Source organism: Palaemon carinicauda, chromosome 37, assembly GCF_036898095.1.
Source record: "Palaemon carinicauda isolate YSFRI2023 chromosome 37, ASM3689809v2, whole genome shotgun sequence".
Classification (NCBI taxonomy): Eukaryota; Metazoa; Arthropoda; class Malacostraca; order Decapoda; family Palaemonidae; genus Palaemon; species Palaemon carinicauda.
This window is the reverse complement of record NC_090761.1, coordinates 8323409-8350937: the sequence shown is the minus strand read 5'-3', so window position 1 is coordinate 8350937 and position 27529 is coordinate 8323409. Positions and strand designations below refer to the sequence as shown.

The following is a 27529-nucleotide window of genomic DNA, read 5'->3' as shown; positions in this document are numbered from 1 at the left end:
AGTTGCCTTTCTTCTGTACAGGACCAAAAGGATTACATGTCTAGGGAAGAAAAGAACCTTACAGTTTGTTTCTAGGGGACTTCCTCCCACCAATGAACAAGTCTCGCAATTTTAAAGGACTGAAGGTTTGTTATTTGCTTAGGAACAAATAACAAATCTCAAAATTTATTTTGATCTTTCCTAGCTATACAAACTGAGTCCTTTAAAGTAAATCTCTCACCATGACTATTCTGTACCATATTCTGTGACAAGCGGATAAGCGTGGCTTCCCCCTCACATCACCTGTCCTTACTAACTACCTTAAAAATGATTTAATGGCCATTTCAGCACCGACGAATGCCTATCCTTAGTTTAAAGGGCTCCGGCTTTTATAGCTAGGAAAGATGCAAATTGTGTTTAAAATTTGTCATGTTTTCAAAGTAGAAGATTTGCAATCACAGGAATAGTGTAGGGTTTTGATTTAGTAGTTGAAATAATGCTTTGCAGGGTACATTCAGTGAAGAATGTCAGATATACTCTAAAGGTGGCAGCAGCCTTTTACTGCTTTAAAGTAGAAGATTCACCTTTGGGATGCCATTCAGTGGGTGGTGTGTAATGTGTGATTTCAAGTCATATTTGAGAAGTGGAGGAGTGAATTTTTTTCCATACTTCTATGTAGATGGAAAAATGGGCAAATAATTTTAAGGGTGGCTGTTTAGATTTTGAAGAGAATCAAAGTACAGTAATCAGAAATATTTAAAGATAAAGTGCTAATGCATTATGTATGAATTTGCTGTTTGGATGAAGTATCTGTAAGTTCTTACAGAGAAACAGTATGTAGTAGAAACTATACTGCATATCACATGAAAAATTATTATGTAAATTTTGTAATAAGCTTAGAAACAACCATCTGTAAACTTTGTGACCAAATAAGGTTTGTGATTGCTGTAAAACCTTGTAGCAACTCAATAAAGCCTTAAAAGAAACCTCTGAACCCTTTTGGTGATTATTCGTTACCAAAAGGTTGCATTATATTTGTATTGTTGACTGGTGCTTAATTTGTTTTTAGGTCTTTGTTTAAATAGGTTACACTTCCTCAAGTTTGAGGCTTTTCAAAATTCAGAATATGACTTCTCCCTTTGTAACAAGAAATAAAAAGAAATTTCAGGTAGCTTAGAAAACTTGGTTTAATCTAAGAAAGATGCAAGAATGATTTAAGCAAAGTATATTACACCAATGATTTGGTGCTATTTATTCTCTCTCTGATATAAAATTACCTGCCGTAAGTTAGTTTGGAAGATGATGATTGAAGAATATTGATAGTTTGCAGAAAATACAAACCGCAGTTGCAGTACCACTGCTAATAAGAAATAGATTTTCTTAAACTGTAGTGCAATTATCTTTAATTTTGTTGGTCATGATAAACAATGTTGTGTATTTTTGTCAGTTTTTCCTTGCCATTGTCATTTTTATAGCCATGCTAACAAATTACTGAATCACCCATTCCTGTATTTGAAGAATTATGTGCCCGAGTCTTGAGTTTATTTTAGCAAGATATGCCTATATAACTCAGATTTTCATTTTGTTAACAAATAGCAAGATTTTAAGGTTGACTTTAATTGTGGTATGTATCTACAACCTATGTCAGTAGTAAAAGCTACATGAAGAACTTAGTTGATCTGAAAGTATACCAACAATTACATTGTATATCGGTCTACTTTTGGGTAAAAGCTGCGCTATTTTTTTTGTATATCTGACATGACTTCATTGCTGGAAACGTAGAATATCTGATTGTTTGTTGAAAATTGTTTTGGACAAGTTTTGTGGTTTGGGAGATTTGAGTAGATGGTTTGTTAGAAGATCGAATGTTTGCTCCTTGATGTAGAGGTATCTTAGAGATTGTGGCTTATCCATTTTGTCTGATGGTTTTGTGTTGTGGGTTAAATTGTTGAATTTCTCCGTGTATGGTAAGTTTTTGTTAATTTCCCTTATGATTAAGTCTGCACCCTTAGAAATTAAAACACTTAATTCCTTGATACAACACAAATCTCAGTCTTATTTTATGGAAACCACCTTTTATAAAAAGTTTCACCTTGTAGATAGAGCATCTAATGGTGCTATTTAGCATGCTTTTATTGTAGTCTTGAATACTATTCTATATTACATTCTTTCTCTTTATGTTTTATGATCTCATTGCCCCAAAAGAGTACATATAAATGTTGTAGCTAAATGTGTTAGCACCCAAAATTATATAATTTTAAGCATTAATAAGATGGTTGATTACATGCAATGTTTTGTTAGATTTGGGTGGGGAACAGTAGAATATTTTTTAATTTGATATTTGAATCTCCCAGTGGTAAAATTATTCATAGAGGTAAATTTGATATACAAAAGCCCTTATGGCTTCCCAGTTGTTAGAAGTTTCCTTTTTGTATCCAGTAATCAGTAGATAAACAAAATTTCACCTGACAGTTTTATTTCTTAGAAAATAATCAAAGTATTATGGGTTGTTGAGTTCACTTGATATTAGAAAAGATAGAGGGTGTGGGGACAGTCTTATTTACCATGTAGTTCTCACCTACGATGATCCGCAAGCCGAGGAGGAAGACAACTCTTTAACTATGCTTGATACGCCACCTATGTATGGAAGGGGCCACAACCGCCACCTTCCTCCGGGTATTCTTCCAACTGGAATGCCACAGGTGCAAGATGTCAAGCCAGCCTTGGCTACAGAAGCCGAGAAGAAAATAGAGGAAGAGAAACCTCAACCAGGTAAGAACAGACAATTATTTTCCTAGCATTTTTCAAGATTTAAGAATTTTGCCTATTTAGTGGATCGTTAATTCTTTGATTTTTAAATATGTAACTTCCCCGGTAGTTACATATATATAGCTTAAATCCTGCGTTTCATCGCGTGCACGGCAGAAATTCAAATTTCGCGGCAGTCGCCGCCATGACAGTAGGTGGTCCTACATGAGCACCATGTCTCATAGGTTACCAGAACCATTCCCAACATTCCTCAGAAATTCCCTGCCGTTGATTGAGTCAACACCTAGGAAATTTGTTTCGCTGATATATTACTTTATTCTACAATTTGGTGAAGTACCTTTTGTCTGATTATTGTTAATGGCTTTCGCTGCCTTGCAACTATTGAAGATATTGGATTTTCCTTTTCACACGAAATAAGATAGTTTTTTGTTGGTCCAACTTGGACAGTTTAATTTAACTTAATTTTCAAGATGGCTCCTCTGTTGTTAAACTTTGTGTGTAGGGGTAGACAGGCTTTTAAGCTGCTCTTGATTCCCACACAGTATGTAGCAGAGGGCATGTGTGTATTTGTTTTCTTTTCTATGTTCGTAAGATTGAAATGGATACGATCAAGGAATTTTCTCCCACTACTTTATTAACTAACGAACAACTCTTAAAGAGTAATGGAAGGGAAAACATTAAAACATTATGACGTCACAATTATGTGACGTAAACTCTTAGCAGGGCGAGATCTGAATGCCTTGAAGGAAATCAGTCCGCCATCGCGATGACGTCACAATTCTGTGATGTAATCTACTTAGTATGACTTGCAAATATGTGAATTATTTTCTGTTTCTTGCAAGAAATGTTTAAGATATTAACTTACTAAGCATAAGTACTGTCTTTTAATTTTTATAATGTAGGGAAAAATATTATTTTCAAGTATACATTTGTCCTATTAGTATATTTCCTTTAGTTAATTTTCATTTTATATAGAGATTTCATGAGTGTACAGTCAATTTACGCTACGCAGTACTCTTGATGATCGTTATTGTTTCACAATACTTGTATCGTTATTTAATATTTCGAATTTGAGAATACTAATATTAATCATATAACCTATTGTATTTTCTTTCTAGCCCTTGGCGAAAGAGAATAATCTCTCGCAACGGGCAGGTCTATTATGATCTAATGTGAAATAGTTAAAAGTGCTAGTTGTTCCGTAACCGAAATGCAAATCACGCTATTTACATAGGGTATTACTTTCGGCGTAGCTGAAATGGCGAGCCATTAGATTTTTAACGAGGGTTAACTACCCCTGCGCTAGTTAGCAGGGGTAGGGGAGGGGTAGCTAGCTACCCCTCCCCCCTCACACACTGGTGAACTGATTCACTTCGCTTTTGGCTCGGACGATGAACGGATGTCTCTGTTCCCGTCCTCGCATGGCAGCCATTTATTGTTTTGTCTTTACTTAATTAATTACTTTCTTTACTCATGTATATATGTAAACTTATTTTTATGTTTATGTATACATTTGAGTATAGAAATCAGTAAGTTTTCTTTTCAGTGTTCGTGCTGTGTGTGTATGTGTATGATATCTCCATGTGGCCGCCGGCAGTCAGGCCACTACGATGTAATTTCATGGCCGCGATCTCTTCCTTGGTCCTTCGGTCGCCTCCTTCCACGGACGCCGTGGGGAGTCGTTATCGCTGGACTTATTATTCTGTTCTCCGCTACTCCTCTTTTCCTACGGGGAAGGTGGGGTTCAGCGTAGGAACGCGAGAGTGTAGTTTAACTACGGTCTCTCTCTCTCTCTCTGGAGGTCGTTCACCTTTTACTACGTTTTCTACGATAGCTCCTCCTTTCGGGTGGAGTTGCTACGCAGTACTTTTTATCTCTATTATTTTTTTATTATTAAAGCTAATTGTATTTGTTAACTTTTCAGCTTTTTTAACGTTTCCCTTCGGGGTGTTTCGTTCTTACTTTTAGTGAACATTCCTTTATGAATTGCATATTTATAACTGTTATAATTCAGTTTTTGGTTACAGTTCTCGCCCTTCCCCCTTCCCGTGAGTGTAGGTGGGGTTGGGGCTCTTGCCTGTTATGTAATTCTTGTGTTCTTTTCCCTCGGGTTTCCTCTTCGGAGTCTTCCCGGGGAATGAATGTTAACTAATTACTTTATTTCTCACAGTTAACAATCTGTTTTCCGTTTGCTAATGTGACAACGAAGCAGAGCTGTCTTGTTGGGACTCTGGGAGTCGGCTGTTGCTGCCTCCTCTATAGGACTTCGTCAGGGGCGTGTCTCCTTCTCCTGGTAGTTCTCCCGAGGCACCCGACAGCTCTTCAGTTCATGTTAGAACTCTCAGGAGGTTCGCCTCCTTGGGTGGGTAACTTCCCTTCCGAGAGAGGTTATCTGCCCAAGTTTGAGTTTCTTTCCCTTTCGGGGGAAACTTCTCTTACCTTTAATAATTATAATATGTGTCTGGTCCTCCGGCGGTTTTGCTCTTGGTGCTGAGCGACCGCTTTTGTAACCTTGCTCAAGGGGCTGAGCGGTTACTTCTCGGACCATAGTTTTTGTGCGACTATGCTCTTGGTGCTGAGCGGTCTCACCTGCAGTTAAGCTCAAGGGGCTTAGCAGCTGCAGGAGCGCCTCTCCGGAGGTTGGCTCCTAGGTCACTGGCTGACCCTTCGGCCTTTGGGCTCCATCTTGAGTCTCTTCTACGAAGTTTACCTCTCTCGTTCGTGAGAGAGGACACTGATAGAGACTCCTCTTCGGAGGACTCCTCCTGCTGTTGTTGCTGAAGGCTCAGTTCCCTTCGGGGGGCTGTTGAGCCCTACGGTCTCTCCTGCGAGTGTTTCTTCCTCGGGGGGGAAGTTCACCACAGAGACTCCTCTTTGGAGGTCTCCTTCTGCTGTTGTTGCTGAGGGCTCAGTCCCCTTCAGGGGCAGCTGATGCCACGGTCTCTCCTGCGAGTGCTTCTCCCCCTTGGGGGAGTTCACTACAGAGACTCCTCTTCAGAGGTCTGATGATGGTGCTCCTGCCTGTGGTCATCTTCATCTTCACCCTCCCCGCAGAGGTTCCTCCTGCCAGAGCTTCTCCTGGACGCAGATGAGCTGTGGGCGCCTACGTACCTCGTTTCCTACGAGCACCGGTCCCTTCGGGGCTAAGGGCTTACTCCACATTGTGGGTAAGTCCCTTAAGTGCCAGGTTTTACCTGCGCGCCCACGTTTTCCTGCGCGCTCGCGCTCTCCTGCTGTGTTCCAGACTTCTCTCCTGCGATCTCCTGTAGCTGAGTCTCGCCGTAGATCTGATCGCCAGCGCTCACCTGCGCGCCAGCACTCACCTGCGCCTCGGAGACCTTCTGTGTGCCAGCCCTCTTCAGCTCGCCAGCGCACTTCTGATCGCCCTTTCCTGCTACGCGCCTCGGGCACCAACGGTCTCCTGTACGCCCATGATCACCTGCACGACAGCACACATCTGCGCTCCCTTTTCTAATGTGCGCAATGGGTGCCAACGTTCGCCCTTGCGCCCACGATCTTTGGATCTAGGCACAGGCAAGGAGATTGTTCCTTCTTTTAACACCCTTGTTCGCCTTTTCGCCAGCGCACATCTGCTCGCCCTTTTCCTGATGTGCGCAAGGCGCACCAGCGTACTCCACGAGCTTCCAGATGTGGGTGGAGGCGAAAGTCATGATTCCTTCACCTCCTCGCCGACGATCTTCTGTGCTCTAGATTTGATCGAGTCTCTGAGCGCCCGCGCGCCCACGAGAAGTCTTCTGTACTCGCCCACGAGCGTTCGCTATTATGCGCAACCTCACCATCTGGTTCTGCCCCTCGCTGATATCTTCTGGCCACGCAACCGCGCTCCATCGATCTCCTACGCCCCGGCGATCTCCTAGCGATCGCGCGCGATTCTTCGCCTGCCCGCTAGCGTTTTCAACGTGCCCACGCTTCAGATCGCCGTACGCGGCCACGCGTTGGCTCTCCTGTACGCGATCGCTCGGTGGCTGCCGACACTGCCTCTGTCAGTCGTCAACAGCGGGAATACTTCGAGATCATGGGGTAGCCTGATTTAGCTCTTCCTCTCCATCCGTGCAACGGACCTTCCGGGGTTTTTCCCTCGAGAAACTCTCCGCCGGGCAGGTGACATTTTCATCTTAGGGAATCTTGAACCAGGAGGAAGCTGCGAAGGGTGCCAGGCAGGCCACCTTGTGGCTGATCGTCGAGCTTGAGTCTCTGGCCATCCGGTCTTGACCCGAGGTTTTATACAAGGAAGCTCCGGGAAGGTCATGGAACTTTCCTCCTCTCGGACACGTGCACCTTTCGTTTCCCGAGACCAAGTGTCGAACTTGGGGACAAACTCGATGTTGAAGCACTGAGATGCAGTGACCGAGAGGTTTTCTCTCGTAGGTCCCTACTGTGGATATCGGCAACCCAGACTCTCTTCCATCCTTGGAAGGGGCTTATATCAGCCCAAGGACAAGGAACGAGCAACTGAGAGGTGGGGAGAATCGTATCACAATTCGCTCCTCCAAGGCGCTTATATCCAGTCCCTACAAGCCTCCAGCGCCTCAACTTCTACAGCCTCGTTCAGCCTAGGATATCAGAACCGGCACGGGCAGCTAGACAAGGTGTCTATGCAGCCTCCCCCCTCCTGTCGGGGACGAAGGGCGAGGAGCCCTCGTGGGAAGACAATAATCCTAGAGGGGGCGGCCTAGGCCGCAAACGCTAGGATTGGCAACCCCTACCTGCATCCCCCAGTGGGGGGGGGATGCCTGGATTTGCGCCTTCAAGTGGCAGCAACTCGGGGCCGATTCCTGAACGATCTCCATGATCAGCCAGGGGTTTCGTGTCCCGTTTCGTAGCATCTCTTCCTCCCCTGTCAGCGAATCCGGTGTCGCTGAGCCCCTATGCCATGGGATCGGCAAAGGGGCTAGCCCCTCGGGCAGAGGGCAAGACCATGCTCTAGAAGGATACTCTCCAAGGTTGTCGGCGGCTCCCTCCAAGGTTCTTCAAACGACTCTTTCCTGTAAGAAGCGCCTGAAGGCTGGCGACCCGCCATCGTCCTCTTAGCCCTGAACAAGTTTGTCGTACAAACTTCGGTCAGTATGATACAACAGTTTCGATCAGACTTGTAGGGAAACCACAAGACTTCACGTGCATACTGGATCCGAGAGACAGGTACTTCCAGATCCCAATCCATCCGTCTTTACAGGAAGTACTTGGAATTCAGCCTAGGCAACAGATATACCAGTTCAAGGTGCGGTGCTTCGATCTTTCCACAGCTCCGCAGGCATTCACCAGGAAGTTCATCCCGAACCTCAAGTCCCGGTGGAATCAAGACTACAATTCCCCAGACATTCTGGTCCTATGGGACCTGCCGAACGAGGGATCCTGCAGTGGTGGTTGACCTACGAAGCCTTTGCTAGAGAGTGGATCTTCTCGTCCCTCCTCCGCATTTGATGCTGTCCTCGGACGCGTCAAAGAAGGGGGGGGGGACACGTTCTGAACCAAAGGATCTCAACCCTATGGCCAGAACTAGAAGGGTACCTCCACTTCAGTTGGCTAGGGATGAAGGCCATATTCTGGCCGTCAACAGTCCCAACAGGCCCCGGCGAGTCACTCCGTGAGTGACAACACCACGGTAGTTGCTTTTCATCAAATGGGGAGGTACTTTTTCATAACAGTCTTCCCATCCTACAGTAGAGATACTGAGATGAGCTGAAGTCCACTCATTACCACTATCGGCTCGCTTCATTCCGGACAAGGAATGTGCTCTCCGACAGTCGGAACAGAGCATCGCAGATAGAGAGTACCGAGTGGTCTTTGGAACCCCCAGTAGCCAGCAAGCTCGGACCTTGTGGTCCTGTTCGCGACGACCTTGAATTTCAAGCTGTCGCTGTACTCCTTCCCAGCCCTGGACTCCAAGGCACCCTGCCGTGATGTCTTCCCACATCGGTGGGACAACATCAACGTCTACGCCTTGCCACCGTTGGGTCTGTGGGGAAGGGGGGCTCAACAAGACCAGACTATCGGTCAACCTGTCGATGACTCTGATAGCTCCGCTACGGCATCATGCAGAGTGGTTTCCGAATCTTCTGCATCCCTTGATGGAACTCCCGAGAGAGTTTTCCCCACGACAAGAGCTATAGCAACCACACCACTACATCTACCACAAGCCGTAGCTCCGCTTCGGCTCCATGCCTGGAGTCCATCCAGCATCTCCTCACTGAGAGAGGCATTCCGCGACAGGTCGCGGAGCGGATGTCTTGACACCTGCGAAGTCATCCGCGGGGGTCCACCAGGCGCGGGGTAGAGTCTTCTGTGGTTGGTGTCGTGGGAGAGGTATCTCTCCCCTCGATGCCACTATTCCAGTGTTAGCGGAGTTATTGTCCATCTGCGGGAGGAATTGCGCCTTTTGCTTTCGGCGGTAAAGCCTATCGCTCAGCCTCAAGCCTGGCGTTCAGGCTCTAAGGTTAGACAATTCCTCCTCGCTGGATCTTTCTTCGCTCATACGAAGCTACGAACTTACCTGCACCCAGTCGGAAGTGAGACCTCCTCCATGGTACATGGCTCGGGTTCTTAGGGATCTTAAGGCTTCTCCCTGTGAACCATTACGCTAGTCATCTGACTGGCACCTGACTTAGAAGACGGTGCTCCGGCTTGCTCTGGCTTCGGCCAGGCGTATCAGCGTACTTCATGGTCTCTCGTACGACTTCGCCCATTCAAGAAGATAGGGAGAGGTAACGTTCGGGTTCGTCCCTGAGTCGGTTTCTAGACTCAAGATCTTGGAGTCCCAAACCTTCGGTTCGACTTCTTCAGGATTTCGAGTCTCCGTTCTGTAACAGATGACCCAGGCCTTCTCCTACTATGCCCAGCAAGGAGTCGGAGGTGTTATCTTAAAGAACAGCTGCAGTTCGTTCTCACGTGCAGCCCTGTTTGGGAGCACAGGAAGGATGAAGTTCATAAGCAAGTCAAGTTTTCCTTGGAGTCTTCTGCATCAGTCCTAGCAGGCACCAGACAGGGAGACTGGATGGTGTCGTTAGATCTGCAGGACGTGTATTTCCTCATTCCGATACACCCGAACTACAGGAATTTTCTGAGATTCGTGGTCCAAGAAACTACTTATCAGTTCAAAGCACTCTGTTTTGGCCTGAGCACGGTTCCCTACGTTTTCACTCGAGTGGTTGTCAACGTGGCTTGCTGGCTACATTTGAAGGGAGTACAGATATCAATGTACCTGGACGATTGGCTACTCAGAGCCAGGTCGCAAGAAAGTGTCTGGAGGGTCTTCAATTACAATGTCCTTGACGCTATAAACGGCTAGGTCTAGTGGTGAACCTAGCAAAATCTCAACTGACTCCCTCGCAAACATTATCTACCTGGGGATGAGGATTCAGTCAGTGGTTTCTCGGGCTTTTCCAGCCCCGAAACACATTCTAGATTCCCTAGAAAAGGTGCGACACTTCCTGACATACGGTCCTGCTCGGTAGGAGAATGGATGAGTCCACTGGGTACCCTCTCATCGATCTAGCAGTTCGTATCCCTGGGGAGACTTCATTTACGGCCTCATCAATTCCATCTTGCAAATTTTGGACGAGAGGTCAAGGTCTAGAAAGTGGTTGCCGATTCCTCTGGGGATCAGGAATCACTTGAGTTGGTGGCATAATGCCATTAAACTCCTGGACCTCGAACTTTATCAGAGGAACCCCGACCTAGTGTTGTATTTCGACGCCTCAGGCATGGGGTGGGGTGCAACACTGTGGAAGGCCGAGTTATCGAGTCTGTGGGAAGAGTCTCAGAGGGAATGGCACATAAACATCAAAGCACTAGTGGCCATTCACCTAGCACTAATACACTTTCAGGAGGAAGTCCAAGGAAACTTAGTTCAGGTCAATGAAGACAACACCACTGCGTTGGCCTACATCAAGAAGCATGGAGGCACTCGTTCAGACTCTCTTTACGAAGCTGCGAGAGATCTACTACTGTGGGCGAAAGGGAGGAACATAACCTTGATAACTCGCTTCATAGAAGGGGAAAAGAAATTCAGGGCGGACCTTCTCAGCAGAGGAAGATAAGTTCTTATTACAGAGTGGACCCTACATCACGAGGTGTACACCAGCCTTTGGATGTTGTGGGGTCAACCCTCGATAGACCTCTTCGCTACACAGTTGACTAAGAGGTTGCCAGTGTATTGCTCTCCAGTCCCAGACCAGGAAGCAGCTGCAGTGGACGTTTTTTCTCTTGGACTGGGGGGACCTAAACGTGTACAGTATGCTTTTCCACCATTCAAGATCCTGGACAGAGTCTTGAAAAAGTTTAAGGAATCGCACAACGCCCGCATTACCCTGATATCTCCGTTTTGGCGCATGAGACCTTGGGTTACAGAGGTGAGGGAGTGGCTGGTAGATACCCCCAGAACATTACCATGTCGTAGCGATCTACTCAAACAGCCACACATAGAGAGGTACCATCAGAATCTACCTGCTCTTAATCTGACTGTTTTTCTACTAACGAAAAGCTGGCAAGAGCAAAGGGCTTTTCAAGGAAAGCTGAACGAGCTATCGCGAGAGCTAGAAGGACATCCACTCCTAGAGTTTATCAATCTAAGTGGGACATGTTTAGAGAATGGTGCAGGACTAACAAACTTTCCTCTACCTGTACCTCTATAGCCCAAATAACAGACTTTCTGTTGCATATGCGAACAAAAGAGAAGCTGGCTGTACCTACCATCAAGGGTTACCGCAGCATGTTAGCCTCCGTCTTTCGTCAAAGACACATTGACAGGTCAGGTAACAAGGATCTCTCGGATCTCATTAGAACTTTTGAGACCGCTAAGAAAAAGGACAATCCAACCCCCTCTTGGAATCTGGATGTAGTCCTGGCCTTTTTTACCTCAAGTAGGTTTGAACCCCTTGACAAGGCCGAACAGAACCGAAACATCCGATAGAAATCGAAAGCAGGCATTCTTACCTGACTGCGCACACTGGGCCAGAAGAGAACGGAACCGACACGCCAGAACAGAACGGAACCGATGCAGTATTCTTTGAAAGATAATTTTTCTGATGCGTCGGTGGCGTCTGACAGGCTGCGCATGCGCAGAACGACTGCAGCGGTTGTTTTGGAGAGGGTTGCTGAGGAATTCGGAGGTTAGTGTGATAGCAACGAATATTTTTCTGATCTCAGAAATTTGACGAATGTATTTTAATAACAATGATGTATACATATGATTTAATACAAAGATTTTAGGAGTGATTATTATTTATTATTATTGTTTATAATTATTATTATTTTTTTTTTTTTTGCTGATGTTAGAAATTTGACGAATGTACTTCAATAACAATGATGTGAACATATGATTTAATACAAAGAATTTTGGAGTGATTATTAATTATTATTATCGTTATTATTATTATTAGTTTTTTTTTTTGGAAAACATATAAACATCTGGCTTACGGATTCGATAAAAGATTGATATACAGAATATCTAATCATTGTAACATCAATTAAATAAAAACTCAGTTATGATTGAGGAAAACTTCCTTCGTTTATCAAAATTTTGCGTCGGTTCAGTTCTGTGACCTCTGGCTCAGTGTGCGCGCTGCACGTCGTTTCTGTTCTGTTCTGAGGCTTCGATGGCTTCGGCGGCGTTTCCGTTCTGGCTCAGTGTGCGGCAAGCTTTGGAAGGATTTTACCCAAAAGACTCTATTCCTAATTGCATTGGCTACAGCCAAAAGAATAGGAGAGTTACAAGCCATCAGCAAGAAGGTGGGCTTTAATGGAGACAATGGAGACTTTTTCAGCCCCCTGGGTGGATCACTGAGTCTCTTTAGGAATGCAGGAAAATGAGGCAGAATAACTATGAAGCCATCTTCCTTATCAGGTAAGAACCAGATTATTGGCACCACTAATTGTAGCTATTAATAATTATACGAATTCCTGATGGGATGAGGTTTTCTTCCTGCCACCTATGGTGTCAATCAGCTATACAGTATATGTAACTACCTGGGAAGTTACATATTTAAAAATGGTATTTTTATCATAAAATTAATTTTTAAATATACTTACCTGGCAGTTACATATATAAAAGGGCCCTCCCTCCTCCCCTCTGAAAACAGGGGCATGGAATTTCTGAGGAATGTTGGGAATGGTTCTGGTAACCTATGAGAGATGGCGCTCATGTAGGACCACCTACTGTCATGGCGGCGATTGCCGCGAAATTTGAATTTCTGCCGTGGGCGCGACGAAACGCTGGATTTAAGCTATATATGTAACTACCAGGTAAGTATATTTAAAAATTAATTTTATAATAAAAATACCATTTTGACATCTTTATACATAATTGCATTATTATTTTTCAGTATAATTTTATTTATGAACTTCCATATGATCACTCAAGTTTTCTTGATTTTATAACTTTGATTAATTATTTTTCATGAAAATATGCTTTATAAATCTCCCTATGATCACTTGAATTGTCATATGTATACATTCATAAGTATATAAACCATAATTTTAAATGTGCATATTCTTGACCCAGTTACAAATGTGTTGCTTTTAGTGACCATATTTCAGTGGTAACTTCATAAGCATCTGAAGGTGTAGATTGCCCACAGGTAATTTTGGAACCTATAATTATTTGATTTACAGTTAAAGTTTGGCTATAGGATTTTACAATAGGAAGATGTACTTGATGGTATTTTCTTTATCACGATCTGTTCCTGTGTTTGCGATATTTTGTACTGTACTGTACTCTCCCAGTGCTCAGCTAGGCTGCAACATATCCCAACAAGTATGTCTCCTACACTTATCAGTTTCAGTGCTACACACATTGTTAGTCAGTTGTGTATGATAATGATGATTGCCTCAAATTGATGATGGTAAGGCATACAATCCAAAATTATTTCAATGGACAGCATCACCAACCAATCCATTTTTGGAGTTAATTGTCAAAGGCTAGAACAGGGAATCCAATACTACATTAAATACCAAAGAAATATCTTCTCTCCTGCTCTAGGGTCAGTGTTTTAACATGCAAAGCACAGACTTAGTGTGTATAAGGGAGACGTATTCAAGCGCTATTGAACATGGCACAGTACAGTAATTCTGATGCTGGGTTTTGGTGGCCTATTGGAAACGTCTTTGCCTGGCGATCTGCCGGACTGGGGTTCGAGTCCCACTCAAACTCGAGAGTTTCTTGTAGTCTGTGTAACCTCACCATCCTTGTGAGCTAAGGAATTGGCTTTAGGGGAGCCTGTAGGGTTACACCTGCTGAGTCAGCAGCAGCCAATTACTGCCCTTCCCTGGTCCTAGCTTGGGTGGAGAGGGTCTTGGGCACTGATCATATGTATATATGCTCAGTCTCTGTGGCATTGTCCTGATAGCTATGGCATTGTCACTGTCCCTTGTCTCTGCCATTCATGAGTAGCCTTTAAACCTTTAAATGTGGCTAACAATGACATGACATCATTGAGAACAATCAATAATGCTGGAGACGATACTGCCTTGCAACTTGCCTCTATTTTTCATATTGTCACGATCAGAATAATGGACTGTGTTTGGTTCCTGTGAAGTGAGAAGTCTCCATCTCCTGTTAAGTAACAGGAATCAAGTTATGATTAATTATCCCCTATTCTTAATGACAGTGTTGATGTAACATTAATGTAATTTTCAAGTTTGCTATTGATAGTTTGATGTGGTGGTTTTTGCCCTCCAACTCATAGCCTAGAAAATTTCCTTTTTCATACACATGCCAAACATACAAATGTTGGTTCTATTCAGTTGCCAGCGCATAACACCTTTCACCCCAGTTAATATGATTAGCTTTGGAGTATCTATCTACAGTAATCCCCAATAATTTGAATGGGAATTTTGGTCTTTCCTTATTACTGACCCAATATTAAATGTTAGGATAGCATAGCTTAAGGCTTGCATATACTAGCCAATTATACAAAAGATGCTGCAAAAGAATTCTCAGGCCATGGACCACAGCAAAGGCCCTTTCCATGTCAGGCCCATTGATCCCTCCCCAAATTTCCATGATTCTTCATACAGACACTTCCCAGTCGGTTTGGGAAAGCAGTTCAGAGGAGACCTGAGCATTTGGGAAATGGTCTTCTCAGTTTTTAGCATTTCAAATAATATTGGTTGGAACTGATGGTGGTCTTCTTGACACTGAAGAGTTCGGTCCAAGAAGGAACTCTCATATTAAGATTTTCATAGACATCTAGACAGTAGTGTGTTGCCTTTAGAGGAAGGTATCCTGGTCAAGATTTCTCAAGGCAGTGACCATTTCCATTATGAAGTTCCTTCAGGAGAGGAATTTTTTTCTTTACTCATTCTATCTATCCAGGTGTTTGTGTAGTAGTGGGCACTAGAAAGTCAGTCTTGGACACATATTGGACCTTGGATCAGAGTTCTTTCCAAGAGATTCTAGAGTTGGTTCTGGAACTCTAAATAAACTTGTTTGTAACCTGAGAGAACCACAAGCTTCCACTATACATAGCTCCAAATATGGATTCTTTGGCAGTGACAAGAGATGCCTTGAATATCTATTGGAACAGATTTTAATTGATTTATTTGTTTCCTCAAAGTTTGATTTTGAAGGATTTGAATATCCCTTTGGATTTTTCAGGGATAGCTATGACAGTGCAATAGCTCCACTTTCGCCAAGGAGCCTGTGGTATCCACTACTCCTGCCTCTGAGACCAAAGCTACACCCTATTCAGTCTGCATAGCTGTATCAGAAAGTAAGGAGTCTGATTATTTTTGCTTGCTCCTTTCTGACCTATATATTCAGTAGGGAATTCTCAGTGCTTCCTCCTATCTCTCCCATATATATTGTTGGAAGTTTTCAGCTCACAACAGTCTATAAGAAAATAAACGATATCGTTGATATTCAAGATTTTAAGTTCGCCTCTGCCCCTGTGTCCCATGACCCATACCTCCCTCCTTTGTTCCTGTGATGGCAGCCACTGTCTGTGTTAAGAGTGTCTGTTATTTTCCTTGTGACAGTTTTCCCTAGTGTTATGGTTCCTGTTGGAGCAACTCTTCTATGTTAAGAATGAGTGCCTGCTGTTTCCCCTGTAATAGGGTCCCCTAGTTTTGTGGTTCCTGTCAGAGCAACCTTTCTGGTTTTTCCCCTTGAGGGAGCTTCGTCGTTGATGGTCACTCAGACCTCGACTTAACTGGTTGCAGAGCCTGAAGAGAAGGATGGTAGGAGGAAGAAGCATTTTCACTCTTCTTCCAGCTCTTCCTCCATGTCCTCCTCTCTCTTTTGATTCTGATTCTGACACTTCATTGAAGAAGGCCAGTCATAGTTACAAGAATAGGGGTCTCTTTGATGAAATCCCTCCTTTATGGGTGATTGTGTGGACAACACCTGGGTGCTTCCCAACCAGGGCTGCAGTCCCGTGTCATCTGGGGTGTCAGAGGTGCTGGCCCGTGTTCACTTTCTTTCGGCCATGTGTTGTAAGAGCTTGGATTTCTCTGGCTGACCCAGTAGCCAGGTGTGACAGAGGTGGCAATGTACACCTCCTGTTAGCCATTTATTGAAAGATCTTGGCACTCTCCTCCACCTTTCTTGCCTGGATAATACACTGCTGCTCCCTACTCTGAATAGGGTACTGCTGTCTCCCGTGTTGGGAAGGACATCTCTGCACGCTTACACACGAACAACAGCCAAGGGCTGGTGGCTAGGGTCTCCAACAGTGCACACATGCATAGGGTCAACACTTCCTCATCACCTTGATCAATGGAGGGAAGAGTATGAGGTATTTCTGTTTTTGCCTTGATCTTTAGCCCCCTGTCGACTATAGTTATGGTCTGTTATCACTCCCCTATTACGTTGCAGGGTCTGTTCTTGGATCAGGATGCATGTTTTTGCAAGGAGGAAGATCTCTGTAGCAGCTTGCTGAAACCTGTACCCCTGTGAGATACAAAGGTACTCTGGCTTCTTTTTCCCCACAAGTACCTGACCTTTGTATAATGAAATCAGTAGGCTAGCTGCATATAGTCAAATCTTCTGTTGGAGAATCCACAGACAAAATCGGTGGACTGCATAAGAACATCTCGCATGGAAATGGCAATGTTGCTAAGATTTCTGATGTTAGTTATTTCTCTTTGCATACTCTCTATATTTTGGGTATCTTATGTAAAGTAAAGACAAAAAGCTCATATAATTGAGTTATATATATGACCATGTGTTGATACACACCATATACAGAATAAAAATTTTGAGAACCTCAAATGAATGCCATGTAACCTAATACATTTTGGTCATCAGTCTTCTGTTATCCCATGAAGTTAGCCAGCAAACTGGTAGAGCCACTTGAGTTCTTCATACTTCTCTGTCTTCTGTGTTCTTCTCATGTGAAACTGCTGTCTATATGTATAAGTATGAACATATTTAAAAAAAATAATCCCTTGTAATATTGCTAATTTCTAAAGTCATAATTTTACACAGGCTAAGATTTTAATTTGCTATCCAAAAAGTTACTGAAAAGTTCTCATGATATACATTTACACTCTCTAAGCACTTTTTATTACTTCCATCCAAGTATTGTACTCTGATCTGAATTTTTTAGATAAATTTTAATTCTATTTCGCACAGTTATTAAGCATGTGTAAAACTATGGTTATTTTATGGTGATACTGGTGTGAATAGCCATAGGTGTAAAATCTTTGGCTTCTTTTTCTTACTAAGTACAAAATTGCATAAAGTGTAGAGGTTTGTTAGTTTACTAATTTGTAACTTGTATTATTACCGGTAGCACGAGAATTATCAGATGAAGAAAAGCAAATGCTTATGATGACGGAAGAGTTCCATAACTTCTTTGATCGGTCGACACGCATTGTTGAACGTGCTCTTAGTGAGGATGCCAACATATTTGTTGATTATTCCCATGACCATGAAGAAGATGGAGAAGCGTATGTATTTTGGTTTGAAGTAAGGTGTATAGTATGAATTTAAACTATTCTTTGCGGACATCTTCTTTGGATGTAAGTTCCATGACTGAGAAACGTTGCTGCTAGAAAGGACGTTATAATGATTTATGTTTTACAGTTTGTTCATTAGTGTTGTCATTCAAATGCTGTACAGTAGTCAAATATTGTAGTTATCAGTCATTTTGTTTGAAAATAAAAGAATGAATAGAAAGCAATTTATAAGAACTTCAATTAATAGATGCAATTTTATATGCAAAGTTGCAATTTGAATTGATTTAGCAGACTTTCAATTGCTTTAAAAACGTTTAGAAATTTATATAAAGATAAGTGTACAGTATATTTCAAAAAAGCTATGGGGAAATTTTAACTTGAATAATGCCTGTTATTATATATGCTTAATTTGTAAATCAACAGAAGTGAAAGTGGAGGAGTGAAGCTTTCCCTTAATCGGTGGTTTTATGACGAGCGTTGGTCCCGCAATAGATGCATTACTTGCATGGACTGGTCACCTCAGTATCCTGAGCTTTTAGTAGCTAGGTAAGTTATATATATATATATATATATATATATATATATATATATATATATATATATATATATATATATATATATATATATATTATACATAGACTTTCATTTTATATATATGTATATATATATATATATATATATATATATATATATATATATATTATACATAGACTTTCATTTTATATATATGTATATATATATATATATATATATATATATATATATATATATATATATATATATTATACATAGACTTTCATTTTATTTGACAGGTACCTTTTTGTTGCATTTTCACTTATTTATATGGTCCCTATGGAAAGCTTGGATGTCAAGTTGATGATCTATTTAAATTAGTGATGTGAATTGCTTCTAGCTCTTTTTAAGAGAATTCCTATTCTTATATATTTTCGTTACAGTTACAACAATAATGAGGACTCCCCACATGATCCAGATGGTGTAGCACTGGTTTGGAACACTAAGTTTAAAAAAGATACCCCTGAATATATCTTCCATTGTCAGTCTCCTGTGATGTCAGCTACATTTGCCAGGTAAAGAACTATGGTATTTCATATTCTGTTTCTTAGTAGACTATATGCAAGTGTATTTGATGGTCAATGATACAGTATTTTAGTTCAAATATGGATAAATGAAAAATTAACATTATTTCCCTACATGTCAAGTAAATTTGTTACAGTGAACCCTCGTTTATCGCGGTAGATAGGTTCCAGTCGCGGCCGCGATAGGTGAAAATCCGCGAAGTAGTGACACCATATTTACCCATTTATTCAACATGTATATTCAGACTTTTAAAACCTTCCCTTGTACGTAGTACTGTTAACAAACTACCCTTTAATGTACAGAACACTTAATGCATGTACTACAGTACCCTAAACTAAAACAGGCACAAATATTAAAGGTGATTTTATATCATGCATTTCCTAAACATGCTAAAAAGCACGATAAAAAATGGCAAACAATGTTTTGTTTACATTTATCTCTGATCATAATGTAGAAACAAACTGGAGGTAGAGCTTTGCTTATTACCCAGACATATTTCCCATACTTTTCCCTTAGAACTACATCACATCTTCCTATTTTAGATATATATATATATGTGTGTGTGTGTTTGTGTATATATATATATATATATTTATATGTATACACATATACATACCTACATATATACATAAATACATGCATACATATATATATATATATATATATATATATATATATATATATATATATATATATATATATATATATATATATTACTGTATATATATGGGTTATGGAAAAAATCCGCGAAGTGGTGAATCCGCGATGGTCGAACCGCGAAGTAGCGAGGGTTCACTGTATTGAAGATTGATATTTGGAGTATATTGTGAACTGATCAAGTTTTTTGTAGATCATTTTACTAAATAAGGTATAGTAAGCTTTCCTATGCTGGTAAGCTAATTAACACTAGCATTAGCTCATATGATATAAATATACTGCATATATCTAATTTATTTACATTACTTAAAACTTTCAAAATTTATAGCAAAGCATTTTCATGTTCTGAAAGAATTATGCAATTAAAGTTTAATTTAGCTTTAGTAATATTTCTGGCCAGAATAAATACCCTCAGGAAAACTTATTTCCGAGACCCTACCATAATGTTCATATTTCTACTACTTTATTTAAAGTAGTTAAATTTCACAGTAATGTACATTTCTCTAAAACAATTTTTCTTTCTTTTTCCAAATACTGTATTACATATTTATTTCTTTTGTTAAGGAAATTAGTTCTATTTTGCCTGTCTGTCTTATCATGAATATGTTAAAACTAATACTGAAGTCACACATAAAGAGTAATTTTGTTACCAAGGAGCGGTCTAGGACTTTCTGGTGCAGACTCTCTGACGCAGGACTTTTTGGCGCCAGACTTTTTGGCACTGCTATTTTTACACCAAAGAAATTATTTATGTTTATATACAGTAAATAAATAACATGATGATAATAACATGAAAATAAAAAATATATTTATTTTATTCAGAAAACTTTACGCATAATACCTTTTTCTTCGAAATACATAAAAAAAGATAAACTAAAATTTAGTAATCCAATTTAATTCAAAGTTATGTGCTAAACCTCGGAGGTATTCTAAAGGTTGCCTTGTACCGTAATCAGACACTATTCTCCTTATCCTCTCCTCTTCTGTTAAGCATTGGTTAATAACTGTTGATGTATTTTCTAAAGTTTCCGTGGCTCTGTGTTTTATTGCACATTTAACGTGAGCAGCTTCCATTGATGCAGCTGATGATCCGTGGCCATGCGGGTTTATTTCGTTAATCACTTCACTATCTTTAGTGTGGCTTCTTCCTTTACATAAATTTTAACGTTCACATCGCCAAAATTTGATTGAAGGATCTCGTGAACTACATCTGTCAAATACGTAAATGTAGCCGGTATGTACAAATTTTTCTCTTCCACTTTTACTTGAAATTCGTTGAGCTATAATGGGCTATATACGGATAATTCTAAGAACTAAATTCGACACCTGTCACAACGAAAGATGGATAAATCCTGAATTTGTAACCGAGACAAACTTAGAGAACGAACTAGGAAAATTTTTTGGTGAAGTAGTTTGAAGTTTGTGTTTTAATTTCAGCGAATGGTATTTCACTCTAATAGCTAATTTATATTTTAAATTGGCCAAACAATCTAAAACTTTTTAAAAAAAGAAACAGATAAATTTTTTATTTGTGACCGAGACAAAGAGAAATAAAGATAGAAAATATTTTGGAGCATCACCTGCGCCAGAAATCAACGCACCAAAAAGTCTCATTCCGACCAAAGAGCCATTGATTAAAATTTGTTTTAGGTCATCGTTTAGATTTAAACCTGAAATGTAATTTCTCAGTCCTTCTTACTGAGAGATTTATTTATTTATTTATTTTTTTTTTTTAGTAGGAATGTACTTTACAGTCTTTTGCTATAGTAAGAATATGTGTAATACCAATTAAAGTTTCCAGTTAGGGACCATTTTCATTATCTTAATTATTGTTGATTTTCCTTACATGGTTTTTAGATTTTTTTTAAAACTATTACAGTAATCTGTTCTAATAAATTATAGTTTTATTTTATACCTTCAAGATTTAACTTATGTTAAAAGCTTCAGTGCAGTTTATTCTAAGGGGCGTAGAATCTATCCAATCGTCTAATTTAGAAATTTGTGGCCAGTTCAAGCCAAGAATTATAAAAAAGGATGAGTGATGAGGGAAAATTTTAAACCCATTCAGGATTTAATTGGTAATATAAATCTTATATGAACAGTGGAATGTTTTGTAATTACTGTTCATAATTTTCATCCATTCCTTTTGCTTTCTTTCTGCATCTCTCAATTATTTTTTCAACTCTCAACCTCTCAGTTTTTCCTTTCTTAATAACACATCTCTCAGGCTATCTGCATTAGATATTTTAAAAGAAATTCAAATGTATTCTGAATAAAAGGAATGTATTTTGATATATTTTGCCTATTTTTATGATTAAGTTTTTAAAAAGTTATCTTTTTTTATAGGTTTCATCCCAACCTTATAATTGGTGGCACATATTCAGGCCAAATTGTGTTGTGGGATAATAGAAGTCAAAAGAGAACGCCTGTTCAGCGCAGTCCACTCTCAGCAGCGGCACATACAGTAAGACATTGCATAGCAAGTACTGAATTTGATTATTTCATATATTGTTAATCGGTTATACAGATTATATTATATTTATTTTAGTATAAAGAAAATTTTGGATAAGTAATATATATCACATTTTTTTCCAGCATCCTGTCTATTGCATGAAAGTTGTTGGAACCCAGAATGCTCATAATTTGATAAGTGTTAGCACTGATGGAAAAATGTGCTCCTGGTCACTCGACATGTTATCACAACCACAGGTATGTATTAGATTTCCATTCAATACGCATTTCATGTTTGAAAAACCTAACTGTTTAAAGTTTTTTACCATATTTCAATTTTAGTGTAATACAGTACTGGTATTATGGTCATGGAATGATTTTTATTTTTATTCACGATTGATCCTTGAGTGTCCTAAGAAGGGAATGATGGTGATGATTATGTTAGTGATAGTTTTAAATGTTTATAAAGGTCAATATAGGTTAATAAAGTGAAAGCATAGAATAGCCTGGACAGAATGTATAAAGATTGAGAAGTTAAAGATGAGATAAAGAAAAACTAAAGAAAATTTAAAAGGGGAGGAAGAATAATATGTAATGTAATTGTATATTGAATATTTATTTATAAAAGTTCATGCAGTAGCAAGTGTAAAGGGGTAAAATTGACAAAGCTGCTATTAATGCAATTAGACATAAACTTGAAACTTGGTTTTGGTATAAGGCTTTTAATGAGCTCTTGAGGCCAATATATATTTGTGTTTTTACATCACCTGTTAGTGTGTCTTATGTGCTGGGAAGATAATGGACGACTGTAGATACTAAGGCTTATGTCAAACTATATGAAGTATGACGAATTGATTACTCATCTTACTTTCATAATGCCTGCTTTTATGGTTCATGGCCTAATGTTGAAAGATAATGATGATTAAATACAGAGATCATGTAAATATTGAAGAAATTGACAGGGATGATGTAACTAGCTGTAAACCAAGGTGGGGCTCAATGAAAACCTAAATCCTCAACCGTGATGCAAGTCCTGTTCTATTTGTATTCATTGCAGATTTGTTGAGTTTACCCATTTCTACTTTGTGTAGGATAAACCTTATTGAACTTTTATCCTCTTGTCTTTTATAGTTAATTTGGTATTGTATTGATTTTTTCTCCTGCCTTTGCAAATTTTTTGGTTTGGTTTCCTTTCCTTTGTCTTCTCAAAGTATTTTAGTTTGTTTATGAAAGTCATTTTGTAGATATGTGCATAATTTTTACTTATATTACAAATTTAATTTCTTTGTCCATATATAGGAATCAATGGAGTTGCAGCATAAGCAGTCAAGAGCTGTTGCAGTGACATGTCTTGCATTTCCTCATGGCGATGTCAACAACTTCATTGTAGGGTCTGAGGAAGGCGCTGTTTTCACTGGTATGTTCATTATTACAGTATACTGTATAGTGATAAAAATGTAACTCCCCATTCATGAAAGAGTGGAGTAGCTTAGTTTAGTTGCTGGTTCATGTTCAATTGGGATTCCAGTAAAGAGTGCATTATAGTTGAATGGAAGTTATGAAGTAATAAGTTACTTTTCTTAGTTGTTTATGCACACTTTATATAAAGTTGTCAAAGTATTTAATTGAAGAAAGGTCTATATTTCAATATCAGAATTTTTTAGATAGGGTCACGCTTGAAAAACTGGTAGACGAGAATGACCATGAATGGGAGGTAAATCAGTTGTTTGCGGATGATACTGTACTGGTTGCAGACACAGAAGAGAAGCTTGGCCGATTAGTGACAGAATATGGAAGGGTGTGTGAGAGAAGGAAGTTGAGAGTTAATGTGGGTAAGAGTAATGTTATGAGATGTACGAGAAGGGAAGGTGGTGTGAGGTTGAATGTCATGTTGAATGGAGAGTTACTTGAGGAGGTGGATCAGTTTAAATACTTGCAGTCTGTTGTTGCAGCAAATGGTGGAGTGGAAGCAGATGTACGTCAGAGAGTGAATGAAGGTAGCAAAGTGTTGGGGGCAGTTAAGGTAGTAGTAAAAAATAGAGGGTTGGACATGATTGTAAAGAGAATTCTATATGAGAAAGTGATTGTACCAACTGTGATGCATGGATCCAAGTTGTGGGGAATGAAAGTGATGGAGAGACAGAAATTGAATGTGTTTGAGATGAAGTGTCCAAGGAGTATGGCTGGTGTATCTCGGGTAGATAGGGTTAGGAACGAAGTGGTGAGAGTGAGAACGGGTGTAAGAAATGAGTTAGCAGCTAGAGTGGATATGAATGTGTTGAGGTGGTTTGGCCATGTTGAGAGAATGGAAAATGGATGTCTGCTAAAGAAGGTGATGAATGCAAGAGTTGATGGGAGAAGTACTAGAGGAAGGCCAAGGTTTGGGTTGATGGATGGAGTGAAGGAAGCTCTGGGTGATAGGAGGATAGATGTGAGCGAGGCAAGAGAGCGTGCTAGAAATAGGAATGAATGGCGAGCGATTGTGACGCAGTTCCAGTAGGCCCTGCTGCTGCCTCCGATGCCTTAGATGACCGCGGAGGTAGCAGCAGTAGGGGATTCAGCATTATGAAGCTTCATCTGTGGTGGATAATGTGGGAGGGTGGGCTGTGATACCCTAGCAGTACCAGCTGAACTCGGTTGAGTCCCTTGTTAGGCTGGGAGGAACGTAGAGAGTAGAGGTCCCCTTTTTGTTTTTGTTTCTTTGTTGATGTTGGCTACTCCCCAAAATTGGGGAAGTGCCATGGTATATGTATGTATGTATGTATTATTATTATTTTTATTATTATTATTATTATTATTATTACTTGCTAAGCTACAACACTAGTTGGAAAAGCAGGATGCTATAAGGCTAGGGGCCCTAACGGAAAATAGCCCAGTGAAGAAAGGAAACAAGGAGGAATAAAATATTTTAAGAACAGCAGTAACATTGAAATAAATATTTCTTACATAAATTATAAAAACTTCAACAAAACAAGACGACGAGAAATTAGATAGGGTAGGTTGCCCAAGTGTACCCTCAAGCAAGAGAACTCTAACCCAAGACAATGGGAGACCATGGTACAGAGACTATGGCACTACCCAAGGCATTGGTTTGATTTTGGAGTGTCCTTCTCCTAGAAGAGATGCTTACCATAGCTAAAGATTCTCTTCTACCCTCACCAAGAGGAAATTAGCCACTGAACAGTTACGCTGCAATAGTTAACCCCTTGGGTGAAGAGGAATTGTTTGGCAATCTCAAATATTGTCATGTGTATGAGGTCAGAGGAGAATCTGTAAAGAATAGGCCAGACTATTCTGTGTATGTGTAGGCACAGGGAAAGTAAACCGTGACCAGAGTGAAGGATCCAGTGTAGTACTGTCTGGCCAGTCAAAGGACCCCATAACTCTCTAGCGGTAGAATCTCAACAGGTGGCTGGTGCCCTGGCCAACCTACTACCTATTGAACAGAGTATAGTGGTAATCTGCACTAGGCATGGACGCACTAGCTCCAGTGTTAACACAACTAGTGGAAATTTGTGATGTGCTAGTGGCCAAACCCATACCAGGCGGTATCCTACTGCCAGCCAAATTATGACTACTGTATTTAAAACAGATATTCCTTGTTCCTTAGAAACCATACACGAAACCATGTTATTAATGATGGCATGAAGAGGTTACTCATGAGTGCTTGCTCTCGGGGACGGAGAAATACAAGGATGCAAATCACCAGCCCAATTGTCTATCTCAGAATCCTGTAGTTGTTGATAGCTGACCTAATCACAGCCTTTATATAAAAAAATGCAATTTGGATTCATGAAAGAGGTTACAATCAACTGTAATAACCAATTTGGCAAAAATACAGGAAGGACCATTACTATGTGACTCACCCAAACTTTCTATGTTGTCATATGCCACCATATGATTATAATATCTCGGTGGAGATTTTTAGGATAGAAATCAACATTTAGATAGCTTTGAGAAGGTAGCCTTAAGGTAGTATAGAAATAATTCATTTGATTAGGATTGTCTTGATTCAAACTCATCAATTTTGTAGTGTTTTCTCCCAGCCCCACTAATCTTGTAACACTTTTACAGAGTACATTAAAAATTTGGAAGATGGGTAAAAGGTGCATACTTTTTCACGTGGTGCTTACACCTTTGGACTACTGTCATCCTCCTGTCTGTTAAACAAATTGTTAATATAGGGGAAATTCATAAATAAAGATGTTATGAGTCATTGGTTTATATGGAACTTATTTCAAAGAGGCTTGCTAATTTTTTTGGTTAACAGTGTTCACAATTATGTAATGATAAAATTGTTTTGCTCTGCAGCATGTCGTCATGGTAGTAAGGCAGGTATCGTTGATGCTTATGAAGGTCATCAAGGACCAGTAACTGGTGTGAGCACACATTCTACCCCAGGTCCAATTGATTTCTCTCACCTCTTCCTCACTTCTTCCATTGATTGGACTGTTAAACTTTGGTCAGTGAAGGTAAGCATTCACAACAGTTATGATCTCTATTGTTTATATGTACATTTTATTGACATCTGCCAGTACTAAGCTAAATCCTCATTGAAAAGGAAAAAGCAGCCATCATCAAATTTATCTTTCATTTGGGCTAAACAAAAATTAGTATCATCAGTTTTAATGTTTAGTTTTTATTGATGCTAAGCTTAATGCTATCTTTGTAGTATTTGATGTTATTATGCAGGTTTTGAATTGAAGAGCTCTATTGACATGGGAATGGGAAACGTTGGCATTATTTTTGTTTTTGTTGAACTTTTAAATTTTATCTTATAGGACAATGTTGGCCAAACATTTGGGAAAAATTTCACTTATTAGGTGTTATATGTAAAGCCTCCATATCACACATCATCGATACTTCTCAAACTTTGAGTCTTGCTCATCCCCTACACTATACTACCTCACACCAACGTGTCCACAAAGTTGGTGACTCAGCCTGAACTAGCTTGAACTTGAATTTAGAATACACCGATTGAATTTGACTGTTCACAGATGGAGCTTAAAAAGTTGGCAGGATTGGTATAATTGGAATCCGTAGATTTTAATTCAAGCTTTAGCCCACTCATGTCTACATCATCCAAATTGTCCTCTGAGGACAGCTTTAAGCCTCTCGACTTCCTCAGAAAAAGCCTCAATGTGATTGTTAAAATATTTAGAATAGCAGTTGATGAAAAACTGAGAGATGAACAAGCAGGTTTTGAGATATGTTGTACAGCAATGCATAGTATATAAGAATCTCCCTTTGATGGCATTTGTGGACTATGAAAAAGCCTTTGTTAATGTGCACTTGCTAATTTTGTGAAGAGCCCTGCATTATTATGGAATTCCTCTTAAATATGTAAATTTGATTAATTTTGTTCATGAGCATAGCAGATGCAAAGTTAATGTTAATGGAGTCTTATCAAATGAATTTCCAGTGAACAGCGGAGTACTCCAAGGGAATGTTTTGTCACCTATGTTGTTTATCCTCCTCAAGGATTTTATAATATGTAGAGCAGCCAGAGATGGTGGAGAAGGATTGGATTGGATTGGTGATAGGAATTTAGCAGACCTAGAGTATGCTGATAATGCTGTACTTGTTAGCAAAACACCACAGGATTTGCAATGCTTACTTACCAGAATGCATGAAATATCACATGAGGTTGGGCTGAAGA

At 40.1% G+C, this 27529-nt stretch overlaps 1 protein-coding gene across 48 annotated transcripts in view; it reads left to right on the top strand.

Moving 5' to 3' along the window:
- Positions 1 to 27529, top strand: part of sw (short wing) — a 171389-nt gene that overhangs the window by 125158 nt on the left and 18702 nt on the right. For 30 of the 48 annotated variants that reach the window (XM_068360691.1, XM_068360724.1, XM_068360731.1 and 27 more), the window contains 8 exons: positions 2551 to 2751; positions 17499 to 17655; positions 18088 to 18210; positions 18621 to 18752; positions 21766 to 21883; positions 22015 to 22128; positions 23170 to 23287; positions 26182 to 26342. In XM_068360691.1, the coding sequence (XP_068216792.1) occupies positions 2551 to 2751; positions 17499 to 17655; positions 18088 to 18210; positions 18621 to 18752; positions 21766 to 21883; positions 22015 to 22128; positions 23170 to 23287; positions 26182 to 26342 (1124 nt within the window). The remainder of the gene's footprint in view (positions 1 to 2550; positions 2752 to 17498; positions 17656 to 18087; positions 18211 to 18620; positions 18753 to 21765; positions 21884 to 22014; positions 22129 to 23169; positions 23288 to 26181; positions 26343 to 27529) is intronic. The other 18 variants (XM_068360733.1, XM_068360732.1, XM_068360730.1 and 15 more) reach the window with 1 other exon arrangement.